Raw genomic sequence first — 17,770 nt, forward strand, 5'->3', positions numbered from 1 at the left:
AAAGAATGTGCTTGGAACTAACCTGTTCCTGCTGTGACGTGCCGAGGAGGTCAGCTGAACTGTACTCACGTCGTAAGGTACAGCCATCCATGTACTTTGGCCTAGAGTTGCTGACGTTCAACTGACACACAGAAATGCTTATTATTATATGTTTTTAAGTATTTGTGCATGGGTGTGTTTTAATGGAGCAAGAGCTGACTGAAACACACAGTCTTTCCTTCTTGCAAGTCTTTATAAAAATCTTTATGTTTTTGGCTGGGAATGCTGGCTCACATCTATAATCCAGATTTGGGAATCGAGGCAGGAGGATTGCTTGAGGCCAGGAGTTCAAGATAAACCTAAGCAACATAGTAAGACCTTGTCTCTACAAAAAATAAGTTAGCTGGATGTGGTGGCATGCACCTGTAGTTCCAGTTACTTGGGTGGCTGAGACAGGATTGGTGGTTGAGGCTGCAGTGAGCCATGATTGCACCACTGCATTCCAGCCTAGGTGACAGAGTAAGACCCTGTCTCATAAAAATATATAATAGAATCTTTATGTGTTTGAACTGCAGTGTAGGCAAAATTTTACTTCTACTCTTTTCTTTTTGAGATGGAGTCTTCCTCTGTTGCCCAGGCTGGAGGGCAATAGTGTGATCTCTGCTCATCACAACCTCTGCCTCCTGGGTTCAAGTGAAGCTCCTGCCTCAGCCTCCTGAGTAGCTGGGATTACAGGCCTGCGCCACCATGCCCAGCTAATATTTTTGTATTTTGAGTAGAGATGGGGTTTCACCATGTTGACCAGGATGGTCTCGATCTCTTGACCTCGTGATCCACCCGCCTCGGCCTTCCAAAGTGCTGGGATTACAGGCTTGAGCTACTGCGCCCAGCCGAATGGTATTCTTCTCAGTGCAGCAGAAAAAGAAGGAAAAGAAGAGAGAAAGCATCATGTCAAGCACATTTTTATATTCTTGCATCAGAATTTCCACTTCCATTAAATGCTTGAGAAAGGCTGCAAGTCCTTTTTCCAGAGGAAAAATTCTTGGAAAAAGACTTTGAAAAAGTCAGGAAAAGTCTCTGAAAAAAGTCTTGTTCATCCTCTGGTACACAGGATTAAATACTGGTCAGAGAGAGAGGAGGCAGCTTTTTCCTGTTCTTAGAATCAAGAAAAAAAGTGGGTAATGTATTTCTCAAGTATCACTTTATTCATTCTAAAAGGTTACCCTTCTTTTGAGGCTACATCCTTTCTTTAGTTTATGAAAGGCTGCTCAGTGCAAATGGTGGTTTTTGCCAATTAAGAAGACAGAACATGGTTTTGCATGACATTAGGGCATTGACACTTTTTAGTCTAATAAATCTCAAAGTCTGAGAACCAATGCTCACTCCGCATGTTTTTTATACAATTTGGAATCTACAGATGACTAGAGGAAACCAGAATCAAACAGAACTAAGGAAGAAGCTGGGACAGGGAGAGGTAATTATTACTAGTTTTATAGTCTTTGCTTTGACCTAGAAACACACTTATGGCCTCCATGTGATTTGAAGTGATCTCATCTGGATGGAGTCAAATGTCTTATGTTTCATCATGCTGTAAGCAATTGGACATTACTTTTCCTTAATCCTAAATTATTATTAAAGTCAGGCACACAAAACGATATTTAGGAACACAAAATGTGTTTTTATGTATTTTGCACAGCTGTGTTCCCTGTCTTTTCCTGTTTGCACACACACACTGTAACCAGTTAGGCTATTTTAAATACCTTCTTATTTTTGCTTTGCAATATTAAACTCAATATTAGTTACTCTCATCCTTTTGATGGCAACACATCCAAAACAAAGAAGTTAAGATGGAAAAGGAGGGGAAGATTGAGAACCAGTAATATAGGCTGCAGCAGCAGCCAAAACTCCTCAGTTCATGTGGACTTGGGCTAGAAGATCAATGTAGAAATATTGGCCAGGTGCTAAATAAGGAGGAAGAAGTAACAAGTTTCCTGTGGTGACAGCCCCTGGGGCCTGGTGTTAGTCTGAGACTACAGTTTCAGAACGTGGCTTATAGATCAGAATTCCTTTTTTTTTTTTCCCCCAAGGAATTCCATGTTTGAATTGAATGTAAGCCTACAGAACTGAAACGCAGGTGCTTAAAATCCAAAATTGGTGTGAACTTGACAGCTCCAGAGTACTGGATGGCTATATTTCAGTTTTGAATTTCTAGTCTTTCTTCACTCCGTCACTGATTCTAAGGCTTTTGAGAATGTCTCCTTCTTCCTTCTTCCTTTCAAAGGAGAGAAGGAAGAAAGAAAAGGCATTCAAATAACCCAGAAAATGGATGATTTTTGTTTTTCTTGGAAATGGGTAATTTGGATTTTTCAGGCCTTCAAAACAAACCCAAACTAACCATGAAGGGATTTCTGATCTGAAGTCAGATGCCATATTCACTAGGCCATGTGGCCATGGCAATACCTCTCCTTGCTGTAATACTTAGAAAATGGAATGAGTGAGAGATCCAAGATGGCCGACTACTAACAGCTCGGGATTCTAGTTCCCAGTGAAAGCTCAGAGAACGAGACGACGCCACATCTTTAGACGAATTTTCGTCACTCACCGATCAGCCGATTCCCAGTGGAGGAGCCCCACGGGTCGCCAGCGCGACTCTTGTGGCCGCCGCAGCGGTTTCGCCGGCGTCTCGGCGCAGCAGCTTTTCATGCAGAGCCAACGGGACTGCTTCCCCTACTGACAGGAGTTTGGAGCTCCGGGAAGTCAGAGCCGCTTGTTGCGGACTCAAGAGGGAAGCCAGACCAGAGATTCCTGGGCAGAAGAGCACCATCAGTCTTATCGCTGCTATTTAGGCTGCCACAGTGGGTTGCTCGGATCCCAGCACTGGGAATCAATAAGTCGGACGTCGACTCAGAAACCTAATTAGAAAGGCGGTTCATCTATAATGAAGGGAAAAAAACAGCCTAAGAAGGCCGAGTATACTCAAAATCAGAACCCATCAGCAACGGAACAAGCCCTGATGGAAAAGGACTCATCAGCAACCGAACAAGCCCTGATGGAAAAGGACTCATCAGTAACGGAACAAGCCCTGATGGAAAAGGACTGTGTTCCATTATCTGAAGTTGGCTTTAAAAGGTGGTTGATAAGAAACTTCTGGGAGTTAAAGGAACTTGTTCTAACCCAATGTAAAGAAACTAAGAACTTGGAAAAAAGGTTAGATGAAATGTTGAAAAGAATAGACGATATAGAGAGGAATACAAATGAACTTATGGAGTTGAAAAATACAACACGAGAACTTAGTGAAATATGTACAAGCTTAAACAGCCGAATGGATCAAGCAGAAGAAAGGATATCAGAGGTCGAAGACCAACTTAATGAAACAAAATGACAAGAATAGAGAAAAAAGGATAAAAAGGAATGAGCAAAGTCTCCAAGCAATATGGGACTATGTGAAAAGACCTAATATACGCTTGATTGGTGTACCTGAATGTGACGGAGAGAATGAATTCAAGCTGGAAAATACTGTCCAGGACATTATCCAGGAAAATTTTCCTAATTTAGCAAAGCAGGACACTATTCAACCCCAGGCAATACAGAGAACACCACAAAGATATTCCTCAAGAAGACCAACCGCAAGGCACATAATCGTTAGACTTACCAAGATCGAAACGAAGGAGAAAATATTAAGGGCAGCCAGAGAGAAAGATCAAGTTACCCATAAAGATAAGCCTATTAGGCTTACAGCAGATCTCTCAACGGAAACCCTACAAGCTAGAAGAGAGTGGGGGCCAATATTCAATATACTTAATCAACAGAACTTTCAGCCCAGAATTTCATATCCTGCCAATTTAAGCTTTACATTTGAAGGAAAAATAAAATCTTTTAGGAACAAGCAAGTACTCAGAGATTTTATTACCACCAGGCCTGCTTTACAAGAACTTCTAAAAGAAGCATTATACACAGAAAGAAACAACCAGTATGACCCTTTCTAAAAATACACCAAAAAGTAAAGAGCATTAACATAAAGAAGAATTTTCATCAACGAAAGGACAAAATAGCCGGTTAATATCATATGGCAGCAACCCTAAATTTAAATCGACCAAATCTCCCAATCAAAAGATACAGACAAAATCTAACGGTATATCCAAAGATATACATAGACTCAAAATAAAGGGTTGGAAAAAAAAAAACGTACCAACCAAATGGAGAGCAAAAATAAATAAATAAAAAGCAGGAGTTGCAATTTTCATATTTGACAAAATAGATTTCAAAGCTACAAGGATACAAGGGTAAAAGGATTAATGTAATAATAAGAGATCTTAACACCCAGATACATAAGACCCATAATGAGATTTAGATTCAATGAGACAGAAAATTGATAACGATATCCGGGACTGGAACTAAAATCCAGAACAAATAAACTCAATAGAGCTCTCCATTTTAAACACACAAAATATACATTATCCACAAAATCTAACGATATATCTAAAGATATACAAAGACTCAAAACAAGGGGATGGAAAAAAACTCACCAACCAAATGGAGAGCAAAAATAAATAAATAAAAAGCAAGAGTTGCAATTCTCACACTTAATAAAATAGATCTCAAAGCTACAAGGATGCAAGGGTAAAAGGATTAATGTAACAATAAGAGATCTTTACACCCAGATACATAAGACACATAATGAGATTTAGATTCAACGAGACAAAAAATTGATAACGATATCCAGGACTTGAACTCAGAGTCAGAACATATAAACACAAGAGAGGTCTCCATTTTAAACACACACACACACACAAAAAAAGAAAATAGAATGAGTTTTCCCCTCTTCCCATGTTGGCATCCGCAGTGTCCATGTGTTCACTATTGAGCAAATGGAAACTTTAGATTTCGTGGAATATTTGGGGCCACAGAATTGGGATTTAAAAACGGATGGGATGGACAATTATTTCAGTCTTGTGGTAATATGACTACTCCATGGAGAGACAGGTCGTTTGCTCTATGACTCCCAAGGCAGAAGTGGAGTTGGTGGTATCTAAAAGATGCTAAAATGTTGCGTATTGTCTGTATCGAGGAAGATTTTAAAATAAGCTTACTCAGGGTTTCTTCCCTATGATGCTCAACCACATTCACCACTTACAGACTCTGGGCTCATGCAGTGTCTGCCCAGGCAGTTGTTCAGGCAACCGCACTTGAAAGGCAGTTTGATCACAAGGCAACCTCGGCGCGATGGGTGTGAGCAGAAGCTGGAGACAGAAGACAATTATCCCCCGTGCTGGCACTTTCTCTGATTGTGATAATGTGATATCAGAGCACTTTTTGTAGTATGTTACTGTTTAGAAAGCAAATACTTTCTTCGGGGTTTCATAGGAGTGTAGAGCAGTCTGGAGCCATTACCATTTTTTGAGCTCCCCGCATATTGTGAAGTGAAGGAACACAAAAGAGAAATGCAAAAAATTTTATTATAATAGATAAACCAACACAAAAAATGTAATGGATTAGCATCATACTATGGAGAAGAGATTTATAGAATTTATAATGTTCTGTAGAGCTCTTGGCCTCATAATGGCGTATAAATATAAAGTTGTATTTTGGGTGGCTTCTTTCAAGCCCATCAGTGAATTTCTGTGAACTCAAGCGTGTCATTTGAAGATAATGTCAACAGTCTACATATAAGGTATTTCCTTAATTTTTCTAAACTCTGGATACTGGAAATAATGGCTCTCCTGGCTCATTTGTGATAAGTCTTGGTTTCTCTTGATTAGCAAATACAGCGGCTTCTGGAGGACAGACATTGGGCCTTTTACATAGAATAACATCTGGCAAATAGTAGGGGCTCAATACAAATGTGCTGAATTTCTCACTTACTTTTGAATCCTGCAGTCATCTTCAAGGTGGGAATTATCTAACAAGAAGATTCTTCTATTCTGCAAAAATCTTTGTTGCTCTCTCTCTCTTCCTGGAGGCAGGAAGATTGGTTGAAAGGCTATTGTAATATTTGGATGACACATAATTATGGTTAAACAAACCATCATGGGTCGTGTTTATAGAAGTATTGAGGAGTGGTTGAATTCTGGGTGTGTTTTGAAGGATTTATGAGCGAATTATTGTGAAAGAAGTAGAAAAGTCACATATATTTCCAGTTTATTTTGCTGTTAACAACGTAGTTGTTGGGAATGACTTTGGAAAGCGCATTCTGAGGGCAGTGTGTATGTGTGCATGTGTGTGGTGGGATCTAGACTCTGTTTCAGCATTTACTTCAAGTTGTGTATTGAACATGCAAGTGGAGATGACTGGTGTGAAGGGCTCAGCCTTAAATAGACATATATAGTCCCAAAGTCTCCCTCTCCCCAGTTAGAACAGAAGAGATTTGCTGAAAAATAAACCAATCAAGGACCAGATGGAAAACATGAAAACTCCGGAGACCTTTTTTTTTCCTTTTCCCCCCTGTGTTTCATTGACTGATTGCTGCACCTTCTAGAGTGGTTCAGAGACTTTTTTCTCAGAAGAGAATTGGGATGATATTCTTTGTTCACAATTGCTCAGTGGTTTCCTATTGCCCACTGAAAAAGAAAACCTAAGTGGTTGTCTTGTATACTCACCCCCTTATGACCGATTCTTCCCCTTTTTGTTCTGCCTTAACTCCAGACCAATTCTAGGTAATGTAAGACCTAAAATTTCAAGTCCTGCCTTGAGATATTTGACCCTCCCAGGGTTCCCCAAAAGGCCTATCCACAAGTTTTCCTGCCTTGGTAGACATGACTCCCACAAGCAGGAAAGACTCCCCACTTGGCCAGTTCCCTTATCTGCCAGACCGGCTGCCCCACTCAGGCCTCCACCTAATGGGTTTCAGCTCAATGCCAGTCCGACAAACTGTTAAAGCAAGCCAACTCGTTCTCCGGAGAGAACCCGGAGTCTCCCTACCCTCTGATGACCACAAAGCCCACCTCTCACAGCCCCCACTGGTTCATTCTGCTCCTGAGTGCAACCTTTCTGTGGCTTTGCACAGTATGTAGTGCCCTCTTCTTCTAGGCTGTAAGTATATGTGACTAATAAGTTTCTGCCAGTATTGTTTATACAATACCAGTGTTGGTTTTCAGCCTTCGTACTATTTAAGGCAGGAGAATTTTTTGTCTATCGACACGTGCGTAGGAGGTGATAGAACCAGCCACTTTTCTCTCTAAATCCCTCTTCCTCACTCACATACCTCACCTCCATACTTCCAATGAAGTATAATTTGTAGTTCCTCAGAAACCTTTAAGTATTATGCTTCCTTGTGTTTCTTTTTCCTAGAATGCTCTTCTTCGCTGTATGGCAGATTCTTACTCATTCAAATTTTGGCTCAAAATCTGCCACCATTTCAGAATTAGACAATTGTCAGGGCAAAATTAATGCAGCAACCCTGTTTCAGTTTTCACTTACCTCTGTAGATAAGTGCCATGGTGATGACCCTTACTAAAATATCAGAATGCTGACATAGTTACTGGGCAATGTGATCCTATATATCTTAAGTAATGAGTTGCTATGAACTATGTTGTCAGCATATTTGTAGTGAACATGGCGATTCATGATGTGCAACTGGTGTCTGGTTAGCATTCCACATGGCTGGCCACGTGGTAGCTGTGACTAGCTCCCTGTAACAACTTTGACTCTAATGCTCATGTGGACTTTGACATGCAAGCACAGCGTAAAAACATGCATGCGGTGGAGAAAGTGCATTCCTGTCATCACTTAAGAGTCTGGACAAGAAAGCCTTTAGGCTTCGCCTAAACAGTGGCATGTATATATTTGTGCTTTCCTTGCATTGTATCTTGTGCTATAATAAATATTTTTTGTCTTTATTTTTAAAACATTTTCTTTAGCCCAAACCAAAAATGGTCAATAGCTATAATAAATCTTGACTGAGTGTATGCTAAGTCATGTGATTACTGCCGGTGAATTACTGAATTACTGAGTGGTCATGGGATTCCAGTCACCATTTTTTACATTCCCCCTGCTCTTAGTGTACAACCCTTTTACAGAACCACCATATTGCATTCTACATATTTACTTGTTTAAAAGCATATCTAGACTGTAGGCTACTTAAGCGTTTTTTTTTTTATAAATTTCTTAGCTCCTAATACATTATGTGATACATTAATATCTGAATAAGAATCATTTCTGAGAGAGAGAAGCATAAAATAGCCAACACATTTGTTTAAAAAATAAGCGCAGTCAATAGTTGTATTCGAGATATGAAAGGAAGGTAGAGAGTAGAGACACGGTTTACCAGTAGTGGCCACAGAAATGGTTTTCCCAGGTCAGAGTTCAGTCCATGTTATGAAGACTCCATAGCCACCTCAAACTGCTACTCATTTTCCAAGATTGAGACTCTCGTCGTTGCAAAGAATTTGCGTGGGGATTTAAGGATTCCTAGTAGATCGCCTTAACCACTTGGCAAACAGCGCTTCCTGAATTATGTAACAAAGGATATAAAAGTCCATTCCTCTGCTCCTACCCCACCCTTGGCATTCAGTTTATGTCAGCATTTTCCCTGCCTGACAGGTTAATTTACAAGTGTCATAACTGGCTGCAACAGTGGCATGGCCACTTTGGCAACAAAAGATATTTGCTCTATATAGAGATGAAATATTGGTTAATAACAGTTGGGTGTCCATGAAAATAAACCTGTACATGCAAAGATCGTAATCAGTTTCACATTATTTTCTGGAAATGCTTGTAATTCTGGAATTAAAAGAAATACTTGACTCCATTTTTGTTTTCTTACCTTACTGTTTAAGCTACAAAGTGTAACTTTAAAAATACAGATCCTCAGAAAAGAAACGGAAAGATCTAGCAGAGGATGGTTTCGATCCATCGACCTCTGGGTTATGGGCCCAGCACGCTTCCGCTGCGCCACTCTGCTGCCTTGCGGAACTGGCTTTCTCATTGTCCTCTTAACTACTTTCAAGCAATGTGCTCACACTGTCTCAGGACTATAAAAAGTCTACAGGAAGTTACTTATTTAATACTTTGGCTACCACAGGTTGCCAACTGATTTTGGAAAAAGGCGGCTACCAGAATCAAACAGAAAACAAAATTAGGGATGGAAAAGTAAACATCAATAGATTGTGGGCCAGGCGCGGTAGCTGACACCTGTAGTCCCTGCACTTTGGGACACCAAAGCTGGCAACATAGTGAGACTCCGTCTCAACAAAAAAAATAACAAAGCAAAACAACGACAAAAACATCCTGAAGCGCACACACTGATGAATTACTGGGTGCAGATGTGAAGGGCAGCTAGCTATTTCAATGGCAATTACACATTTTAATAAGCAGCGAAAGAAGAGAACAAGCTGGGAATACAATCAATCAGGCCTCTGCGCGGAGGGCGATAATTCTACCACGAATCGGTAACCATCCATGTCTTCGCCATCGGGAAGAAAACTCTTTTGGTTCTATTTCCCTTGTGGAGAGGATGAAATCTTGCACTTTTCAAACACTTCCGAAGGGGGTTTCGGTCTGCATGTGTTTTACAGCAGGCAGCAGAAATATCCGTCACTGTGACCTTGGGGAGTAAGTTGGACTCCTCAGGCCTCAGTTCGTTTGGATCGAGGCTCCTGTCTAATCGTCCTAAAGCACCTTAAGCAACTAATAATAATAAACATGTTAATTTCTTTAATCTGATTTAGTTATTAAAACAGCCTTGAAATTCCTATTTGGGGACCCAGCACTCGCAGGAGGGGCCTCCTCAGAGAAGGCACTCGGATGCCAAAGACTGGAGTCGCTGGTGACATCACACAGGGCTGGGCAATGTAGGGCGGGGCCAAGAGGCAGGCCCAAAGTTCCCGTATGAACGCTTCTGTCTCCAATTAGGTCCGCATTCCCTGCATATAAGGGCGTTGCTCTGCTCCGGCCTTGTTGCTAAAGCTGGTGTTAAGAGCTGGTTAGACATGTCTGGACGTGGTAAAGGGGGAAAAGGCCTCGGTAAAGGGGGCGCCAAGCGTCACCGTAAGGTTTTACGAGACAACATCCAGGGCATTACGAAGCCGGCCATCCGGCGCCTTGCTCGTCGCGGCGGCGTCAAGCGCATTTCTGGCCTCATCTATGAGGAGACCCGCGGGGTTCTGAAGGTGTTTCTGGAGAACGTGATCCGTGACGCGGTCACTTACACGGAGCACGCCAAGCGCAAGACCGTGACCGCGATGGACGTGGTGTACGCGCTGAAGCGGCAGGGACGCACTCTGTACGGCTTCGGCGGCTAAGGCTCCCGGTCAGACGCCTCAACACCGCGACTCCCCAAACCAAAGGCCCTTTTCAGGGCCGCCCACTTTTTCCGTAAGAGAGCGGACATCTTGTGGTTCCTGTCCTTTTCTTCTCCAGGTTTTTGTTGAAAAGTAGTTTTCACACGTGTAGATTACAGGTGACGTTTAACTTTACAAGATTAACGTCGCATGTTTCAGATTTGTTCAAATAAAGTACTCAGGGTTATTGTCTTCTGCTTAGGGTAGTCGGTATGTTGTAAATGTTTAGCTTTCTTTTACACTTTTTTTTTTTCCCCAAGGTGGCGCTGCAGGAATCTAACAGTTTAGAGCTTAAGATGGCAGTGAGTAAACTGGATTGGCACGGCTTATATTCCGTGTGGCTTCCTCTTTAAGCTTGAAGTGATCGTAAGGTTCTCAGGGAGTAGAGAAGTGGCAGTAAACTCTAGAAGACTCCGTTACCGTTTTCAAAATGGCGGGGAGGGCGAGGAACAAAGAAAACCCGCGCCTTGGCGGCGGGCCTAGAAACAAAGGCGAATCCGACTGGAACAGATCCAGTGCCCAAGTCCAGGCGGCGTGTAAGCTGCTGCTTTTGACTGGGTGACGAGTTCCTCAACAAAAGGCTGTGTGAGGTAACAATGTAAATGCTCCCTTGAGGGCTTGCAAGGAATTTCACATAAACTTTCTTACGTTATGAAGTCATTAAAAGGTACGGTATCGGTAAGTGAGCAATATGGAAACATCACCAAAACTTAATTTTTAAGCAGTGCAGATAGCCTTTTAGGAAAGTATAGATTCAGGCGAAGGGCGGTGTTTCCCAGCACTCTGTAATCCCAGCACTCTGGGAGGTGGGCAGATCACCTGTGGTCGGGAGTTCAAGACCAGTGTGACCAACAGGGAGAAACCCCTTCCCAACTAAAAATATGAAAAATTAGCTGGTCGTGGATGGTGCATGTCTGTAATCCCAGCTACTCGGGAGGCTGAGGTAAGAAAATCGCTTGAACCTGGGAAGTGCAGAGTGCCGTCAGCCAGGATCGCGCTGTTGCACTCCGGCCTGGCCTGAGTAACGAGCGAAATTTCCCTCTTAAAGGCATACATTCAGACATCAGGATAATGATTTGCTAGAGACCAAAACTGTATATTTGGAATGGCTTTTCTAATGGGATCATTTTACTTGGCTTCTATACTCTGTCCTGTAAAGTAGAAGTTACTTTTTACACACAATTGAAATCAGATGAATAGGCTTGTGAGGTGGGTCTGGCTCCAATTTTACTGGTGTCCTTATAGAGAAAGAAGACTGATCACACACACACAGAATAGATAATGGGAAGACAGAGGGAGAAGACAGTCATCGACACACCATGGAGAGAGACCTTAGAAGAAATTGAAGGTCAATTCTTACCTATTCACAGAATTGTGAAAAAATAAATGTTTAAGCCACCCAGTCTGTGGTACTTTGTTCTGGCAGCCCTAGCAAATGAATACACTTCTCAAACATTTTCATCCTGGGATTATTTTTCTCTGCATTTTTTTTCAATATTATGTCTGCTTGTCTATGCTAGAAAGACAGACAGAACACAGATGCCCTCCCACACCTACTGTGTGCCATAGGGAAGAAAACAGCTTTTCCTTCTACCCATTTTAAATTCCTTGGCTGGGGCCTTGAAACAAAAGACAGATGAACAAGCAAAGGATATACATTTGATATGGTTTGGATCTGTGTTCGCAGCCAAATCTCATTTTCGATAGTAATCCCCAGTGTTGGAGGTGGGGTATGGTGGGAGATCATTGTGTGGCCGGACTTCGAATTGGAGGTTCTTGGCCTCCCGGCTTCAAAGAATGAAGGAGTGGGCCCTAATGCCACCGTGTTACATCTCAAATAGAATTCGTGGACCAAAAGAGTGATGCAGTTTATTAAGCTGCATTTATATTAAGAACATTTATGCCAATCAGTTTCCTTTGAAGTGACCTATGCCTCAGGGATGGAATGGATTCAGGAAAGTGTGGCCCTCATCAGTCAGCCAATTTCCTATGTTTCAATTTAATAACATATTTACTAAGGCACAGAAGTTCATCTGGAAACATGGCTGTGATCTGGAGGTACATGAGGGAAAGGCAGTCAACAAATGGATGGAAAATAAATATAGCAATGTTAGCAAAGATAATAGGAAACATGGGAAGAAAAAAGGAGTAAAAAGGTACTAAGCAATTCTTATGTGGTTTGTAGGTGTCCTTCTTTACGACTCAACACACCTGACCATTAAATGAGGCACCCCCAGTTCTAGTGAGAGCATGAGACAGTCCCTGGAAAATATGACACATGTTGCTTGAATTGGCAAGCAAAGATAGGGAAATCAAACATCCTCAGGCGGTAGGATGTGTCCAGAATGCTTCGGAGGAAAGCAATGGCTCTAAGGAGGGGATTGAACTGTTCAGAGTATTGGTTACACTGACAGAAAAGCCCATTTCACAGCCAATGCTAATTATTCCAGGCCTCAGGACACTGGGCTTTCAATGTGGGCAGGACCAAAGGCACCTTCGCTATCACTCACCAGACGCTTTAGCCACAGCTAATATTTACCGGGACATCCTCTGTGCAGACGTCTCGAGTACTAAGTGCTTTAGCTGTTTCCTTTTATTGGTCACTCCAGTAATGTCATGCAGTGTTGGGGTCCGGCACTTTTGCCGGGGGGCTGCCGACCTGCAGGAGTCCCCGAGACCGCCAACGTAGATGTCTCGTCCAACCTGAGGGAGAGAGTGCGTGGAAGTGAAACAATAAGGAAAAGTGGAGTCTGGAGGTCTGCGTGACCGTAAGTCAGGCAGCAGCTTTATTTTTGTGGGTTACAGCTTTTATACCTTTTTTCTTGTTACATTTACTTTAGCTCAGCAGAAAAGGGGGTAAACAGAAAAGGGAACAGAAACCACGTAAAAATAGTTATCAGGGGCTTGTGATAACGGCTCACAAAGCAGTTTGAAGGGGCTTGTGGTAATAGCTCACAAAGCAGTTTAAAGGTTAATATATGTTTTTTAAGAGTACACAGTGCAATCAAACAATGGCGTCCTCATGGTGGCTTGTTAATTATGTTTTCCATCAGGAGGTGGAGCAAAGGCTCAGCTCCTGAGAAAATATGGGCAGGGGTCCTTGCCCCTCTCAGGCATCTCAATTGCAGCAAGTCCATTGCTTACACAGGGATTAAAGGGGGATATGAAAGCAGTCAGCACAATGCCCTCGTAAACCGCAGGCCCTTGCTCTGTATCTTGTTTTTGCCTCAGTGGCTCAGCCTGCGACCCTTGCCTCAACTCAACAGGCCTTGAGAGCGGGGGGGCGGGGGGGGAGAGCAGATAGGTCCAGCAGTCAAAAGGGGACAAGTCACACTAACTGTCTCAAGCCTTTGGCGTGAATGCTGCAATGCAGTAGTTACTAATTATTATTCCTGCTTAGAATAAACAGGTAAGGAAGTACTTATAGAGGAATTTAAAAAATTGCCCAAACTCAGGATGGAAACAGGCAATCAGGACTATATCACTTCCTGAGGGATGTCTCCCTTAGACCATGCTAGAATATTTCATGAATATATCATTTTAAATGTATTTAAAATTAGCTTTAGAGAGCAAGAAATAAATGCCTTCATGCTTGAATATTTCATGACTGTATAATTTAAAATGTATTTAAAAGTAGCTTTGGAGAGTGAGAAATGAATGCCTTAGTTATACATGGAGGTTAGAGAATTTTCTTCACAAGTTCCATTACAAATTTACTTTGAGACCATCCTGGGCAACACAGTGGGACCCTGGCTCCACAAAAATCTTAAAAAAAGAAAATTAAGTGGGTATGATGGTGTGTGCCTACAGTACCAGCTCCTTGGGAGACAGGTGGGAACAATCAGGGAGGCTGAATGCAGTGAGCCATGGTTATGTCACTGCACCCCAGTCTGGATAACAAAGCAAGACCCTGTCTCAAAAAAAAAAATTAAAACAACAAATTGTGGTCATTAACTGTTCTCAGTAATCTGCTATGTGGGTATTTGCAGATAATGACATGTAGCTAATAGAGAATACGATTTTAGAGCGCACCTTTACGTAGGCAATGCCCATGTTTCCCCTCCAGAATACAGTGCTCAGAAAAAGTTAAACTTCTGCCAGGTGATCTTTAGGGACCAAAGGTCACATTATTTCATTTTTAAAATAAACTTTTGCTGGTATAAGGACTTTGCTGTGCAACCAAGAATATGTTTATCTCCTGACCACTTTTATTACAACGGAGACTAAATTTTCTGACTTCTATGACAGGAATTAGGCTCCTGCTTGGGGTGGTCTCTAACAAATAGTGGGAAGTAATCCTTAGAATCAGCTAGAGGGGATTCAAATCTCAGTTTTATTTATGTGTAAGAGGCTAGTTACTTAACCTAATTATTGAGGTCAGTCGCCTGTGAAAGAGGAGATTCCATTTCACAGCTGACTGTAGAAAAAAAAAATCAATGAATGAAATAATTCATTCTAAGGACTACCACACAAATGTTAATTCCTTGTAACCCTCCTCTCTTAAAATGAAATTTCAGGAAAGAAAGTAGCTGTGGACAAAGTAGTTCCAGGACACAGAGGAGGTAGTTTAGGGAGAACTCAGTCCTTGAAGCCTTAAAAAAGGCTTGCAGATAAAAGCACATGAGTGTAGCACCTGCAGTTTTCATTTCTTTGCTCCAACGTCATGCTATCTTTTTGCCCGTTCTTTTTTAAAATTTTTATTTTTTCTAAAGATACAGAGTTTCTTGTTGACCAGGCTGCTCTCAAACTCCTGACCTCAGGTGATCCACCTGCCTCGGCCTCCCAAAGCGTTGGAATAACATGCGTGAGCCACCACACCAGGCACCCGTTTGTTCTCTTAAACCTCAATATGTTTATGCAAGAAGATGGTAGAGTTCCTGATCTTGCCAAGAGATAATACATATAGCTACGTGAAGTAATCCAAGAATTACAAACTCAGTAAAATTTATAGAGAAGTTAGTGGACTTGGAACAACGGAGATGTGAGAAACTCTGGTAGCAATCTGCCGTAGTTTATAAATGCAACCAACAGAGGTGATTTCCTCCATCATATGCTGCTCCAACCGTTTGCAAGCTAGTAAGGAATTACAAGAGGAAAACAAATTAACTATAACAGTACCCCAAATTTGTTTTCCACCTGGCTACTCCCAATCAAGGGAAATAGGATGATAAAGTGAAACTAAAAGCAAAAACCTGAAGGTGGTGGTGTGAAGGCAGAAAAGTGGGGGTGGTTCTAGTAAAAGGGGAGTTTTGGAGAATTACAGATCTTTAAATGACAACATGGGTGGCTCTTAAAAGAGCCTTTGGGTCGTTGGCGCTTTTACTCAGACACCTAGTTTACTTAGAGCTGGTGTACTTGGTGACAGCCTTGGTGCCCTCCGACACGGCGTGCTTGGCCAGCTCCCCAGGCAGCAGCAGGCGCACGGCCGTCTGGATCTCCCTGGAGGTGATGGTCGAGCGCTTGTTGTAATGCGCCAGGCGGGAAGCCTCGCCCGCGATGCGCTCGAAGATGTCGTTGACGAAGGAGTTCATGATGCCCATGGCCTTGGAGGAGATGCCGGTGTCGGGGTGCACCTGCTTCAGCACCTTGTACACGTACACGGAGTAGCTCTCCTTGCGGCTGCGCTTGCGCTTCTTGCCGTCCTTCTTCTGCGCCTTGGTCACCGCCTTCTTGGAGCCCTTCTTCGGGGCGGGAGCGGACTTCGCTGGTTCAGGCATGTTCACAGCCGATGTATTTGTCTCAAGTAATGACAAGCAATATGCTGGTGAGCCCAAACGCCCTCATTATTTATTTCGTGTATCTGCAAATGAGGATTGCTGTTTCGGTTTTTGATTGGTTCTTTTAGTATCTGAATATGTGATAGGCCAGTTCTGAATTCCTAAATCTCATTGGTTCTCCCAGAAGCTCAACCTTCCCTAATTTGACCTTTCAAGCATAATTATTTAGGAAGTGTTTTTTTTTTTTTTTTTTAAACGGATGCTTCTTTTCGAATGGCTGGAACTTGTGTTCAGGCAATAGCACAGGCTATTTTGCCGAACACAGATTAGCTGCTTGCGGTTTACTAGAATCAATCACCTTGCGTCTCCTAAACAATTATTTAAATACTTGACTACGTCTGGAGCGGAAAGCAGTGTAGCAAAGCTGCGGCCAAGGCGAAAACGCGCTCCTCAGGGCTGATCTCCAGTATTCTGTGGTCGGAGTGCACTGCCTGCTCTGCAAAGGCAGTTATGCCGGGCCGGTTCGGGCCGGCGCGCTGGTGTATGTGGCGGCTGTGCTGCAGTACCTGACCAAGATCCTGGAGCTGGAGGGCAACGCAGCCTGCGACAAGACCGGCATCCTCCCCTGACACCTGCAGCTGGCCATCCACAAGGACGAGAAATTCATCGAGCTGCTGGGCAAAGTGACTCGCGCAGGGCCGTGTCCTGCCCAATATTCATGCTGTGCTTTGCCCTGTCTACACAAGTGACTGACTAGGCAAACAGGACTAATGAGAAAATGTTTAATATTTTTAAGTGTTTTAATGCAGTCGGGAAGAAGCAAGTTAGCTGACGTTTACAAAACCTTGCAAGGTTTAGATGGACAGGGCCACTCTAGTACCCCTCAAGTTACCGTGAAGAGGCTAGTGGGCGTGGTAGCCTAGTGTCGGGGTCTGGCACGTCTCCCGGGGGACTACCGACCTGCGGGAGTCCCCGAGACCACCAACGTAGATGTCTCAATCAACCTAGGAGAGAGAGTGCGCGGAAGTGAAAGAATATAGAAAAGTAGAGTCTGGAGGGCTGCGTGAAAATTATGGTCAAAACGCAGCAAATTTATTCTTGTGGGTTGCAGCTTTTACACCTTTTTTATTGTTTACATTTACTTTATCTCAGAAGAAAGAAAAGGATAAACAGAAAGGAAATAGAAACTCCATAAAAAATAGTTATCAGGGGCTTGTGATATCCGCTCAGAAAGCAGTTTAAGGGGGCTTGTGATAGTAGTTTACATTTCAAAGATTTTACATTTCAAAGATACAATGGCTCCCTTAAGGTGGCTGGTTAAACCTATTTTTCACCAGGAGCTAAAACAAAGGCTTATTAGCTCCAGGGAAAATATGGGCAGAGGTCTCTGCTCCTCTCAGGCATCTCAATTGCAGCAAGATTATTGCTTACACAGAGACTGATGGGGACATGGAAGCAGACAGCACAATGTCCTCATAAACTGCAGACCTGTGCTTTGCATTCTGTTGTTGCTTCAGTGACTCAGCTCGCGGCCCTTTGTCTCACTCGACAGCCCTCAAGGTGGGGAAATGCAGACAGGTCCAGCAGCCAAACTGGGGCGAGTCAACTAGCTGTCTCCAGGCCTTGGCGCGAACGCTACAGCCTAGTATATCGTCAATACGACCCAGTGAAAAGTAAGGGATCCAATCATTGGAAAACCTAAAATAACCTGTGCTTTGAAAATTCTCAACCGAAGCAAAAAACCATTTGGGACAAAATATAAGGCAGTTAACATTTGTTGCTCTCTGCTGTATGCCG

At 42.8% G+C, this 17,770-nt stretch overlaps 2 protein-coding genes and 1 non-coding gene across 3 annotated transcripts; 1 reads left to right on the forward strand and 2 right to left on the reverse strand.

The window, feature by feature from the left end:
• Nucleotides 1-8,806: 8,806 nt before the first annotated feature.
• On the reverse strand, nt 8,807-8,878 carry TRNAM-CAU (transfer RNA methionine (anticodon CAU)). Its single transcript has one exon. It is a non-coding gene; the product is annotated as a tRNA-Met (tRNA).
• Nucleotides 8,879-9,872: 994 nt separating this feature from the next.
• On the forward strand, nt 9,873-10,453 carry LOC100388427 (histone H4). Its single transcript, XM_002746122.6, has one exon. It carries the CDS (start codon nt 9,906-9,908, stop codon nt 10,215-10,217), a length of 312 nt encoding a protein of 103 aa, XP_002746168.1. The 5' UTR covers nt 9,873-9,905; the 3' UTR covers nt 10,218-10,453.
• A 5,082-nt stretch (nt 10,454-15,535) lies between these two features.
• Nucleotides 15,536-16,019, reverse strand: LOC100409982 (histone H2B type 1-C/E/F/G/I). The gene has a single exon (XM_002764159.6). The coding sequence runs from the start codon at nt 15,971-15,973 to the stop codon at nt 15,593-15,595; it is 381 nt and encodes a 126-aa protein (XP_002764205.1). The 5' UTR covers nt 15,974-16,019; the 3' UTR covers nt 15,536-15,592.
• Nucleotides 16,020-17,770: the final 1,751 nt, after the last annotated feature.

The sequence above is a fragment of the Callithrix jacchus genome, chromosome 4, assembly GCF_049354715.1.
Source record: "Callithrix jacchus isolate 240 chromosome 4, calJac240_pri, whole genome shotgun sequence".
In the NCBI taxonomy this organism is placed as follows: domain Eukaryota; kingdom Metazoa; phylum Chordata; class Mammalia; order Primates; family Cebidae; genus Callithrix; species Callithrix jacchus.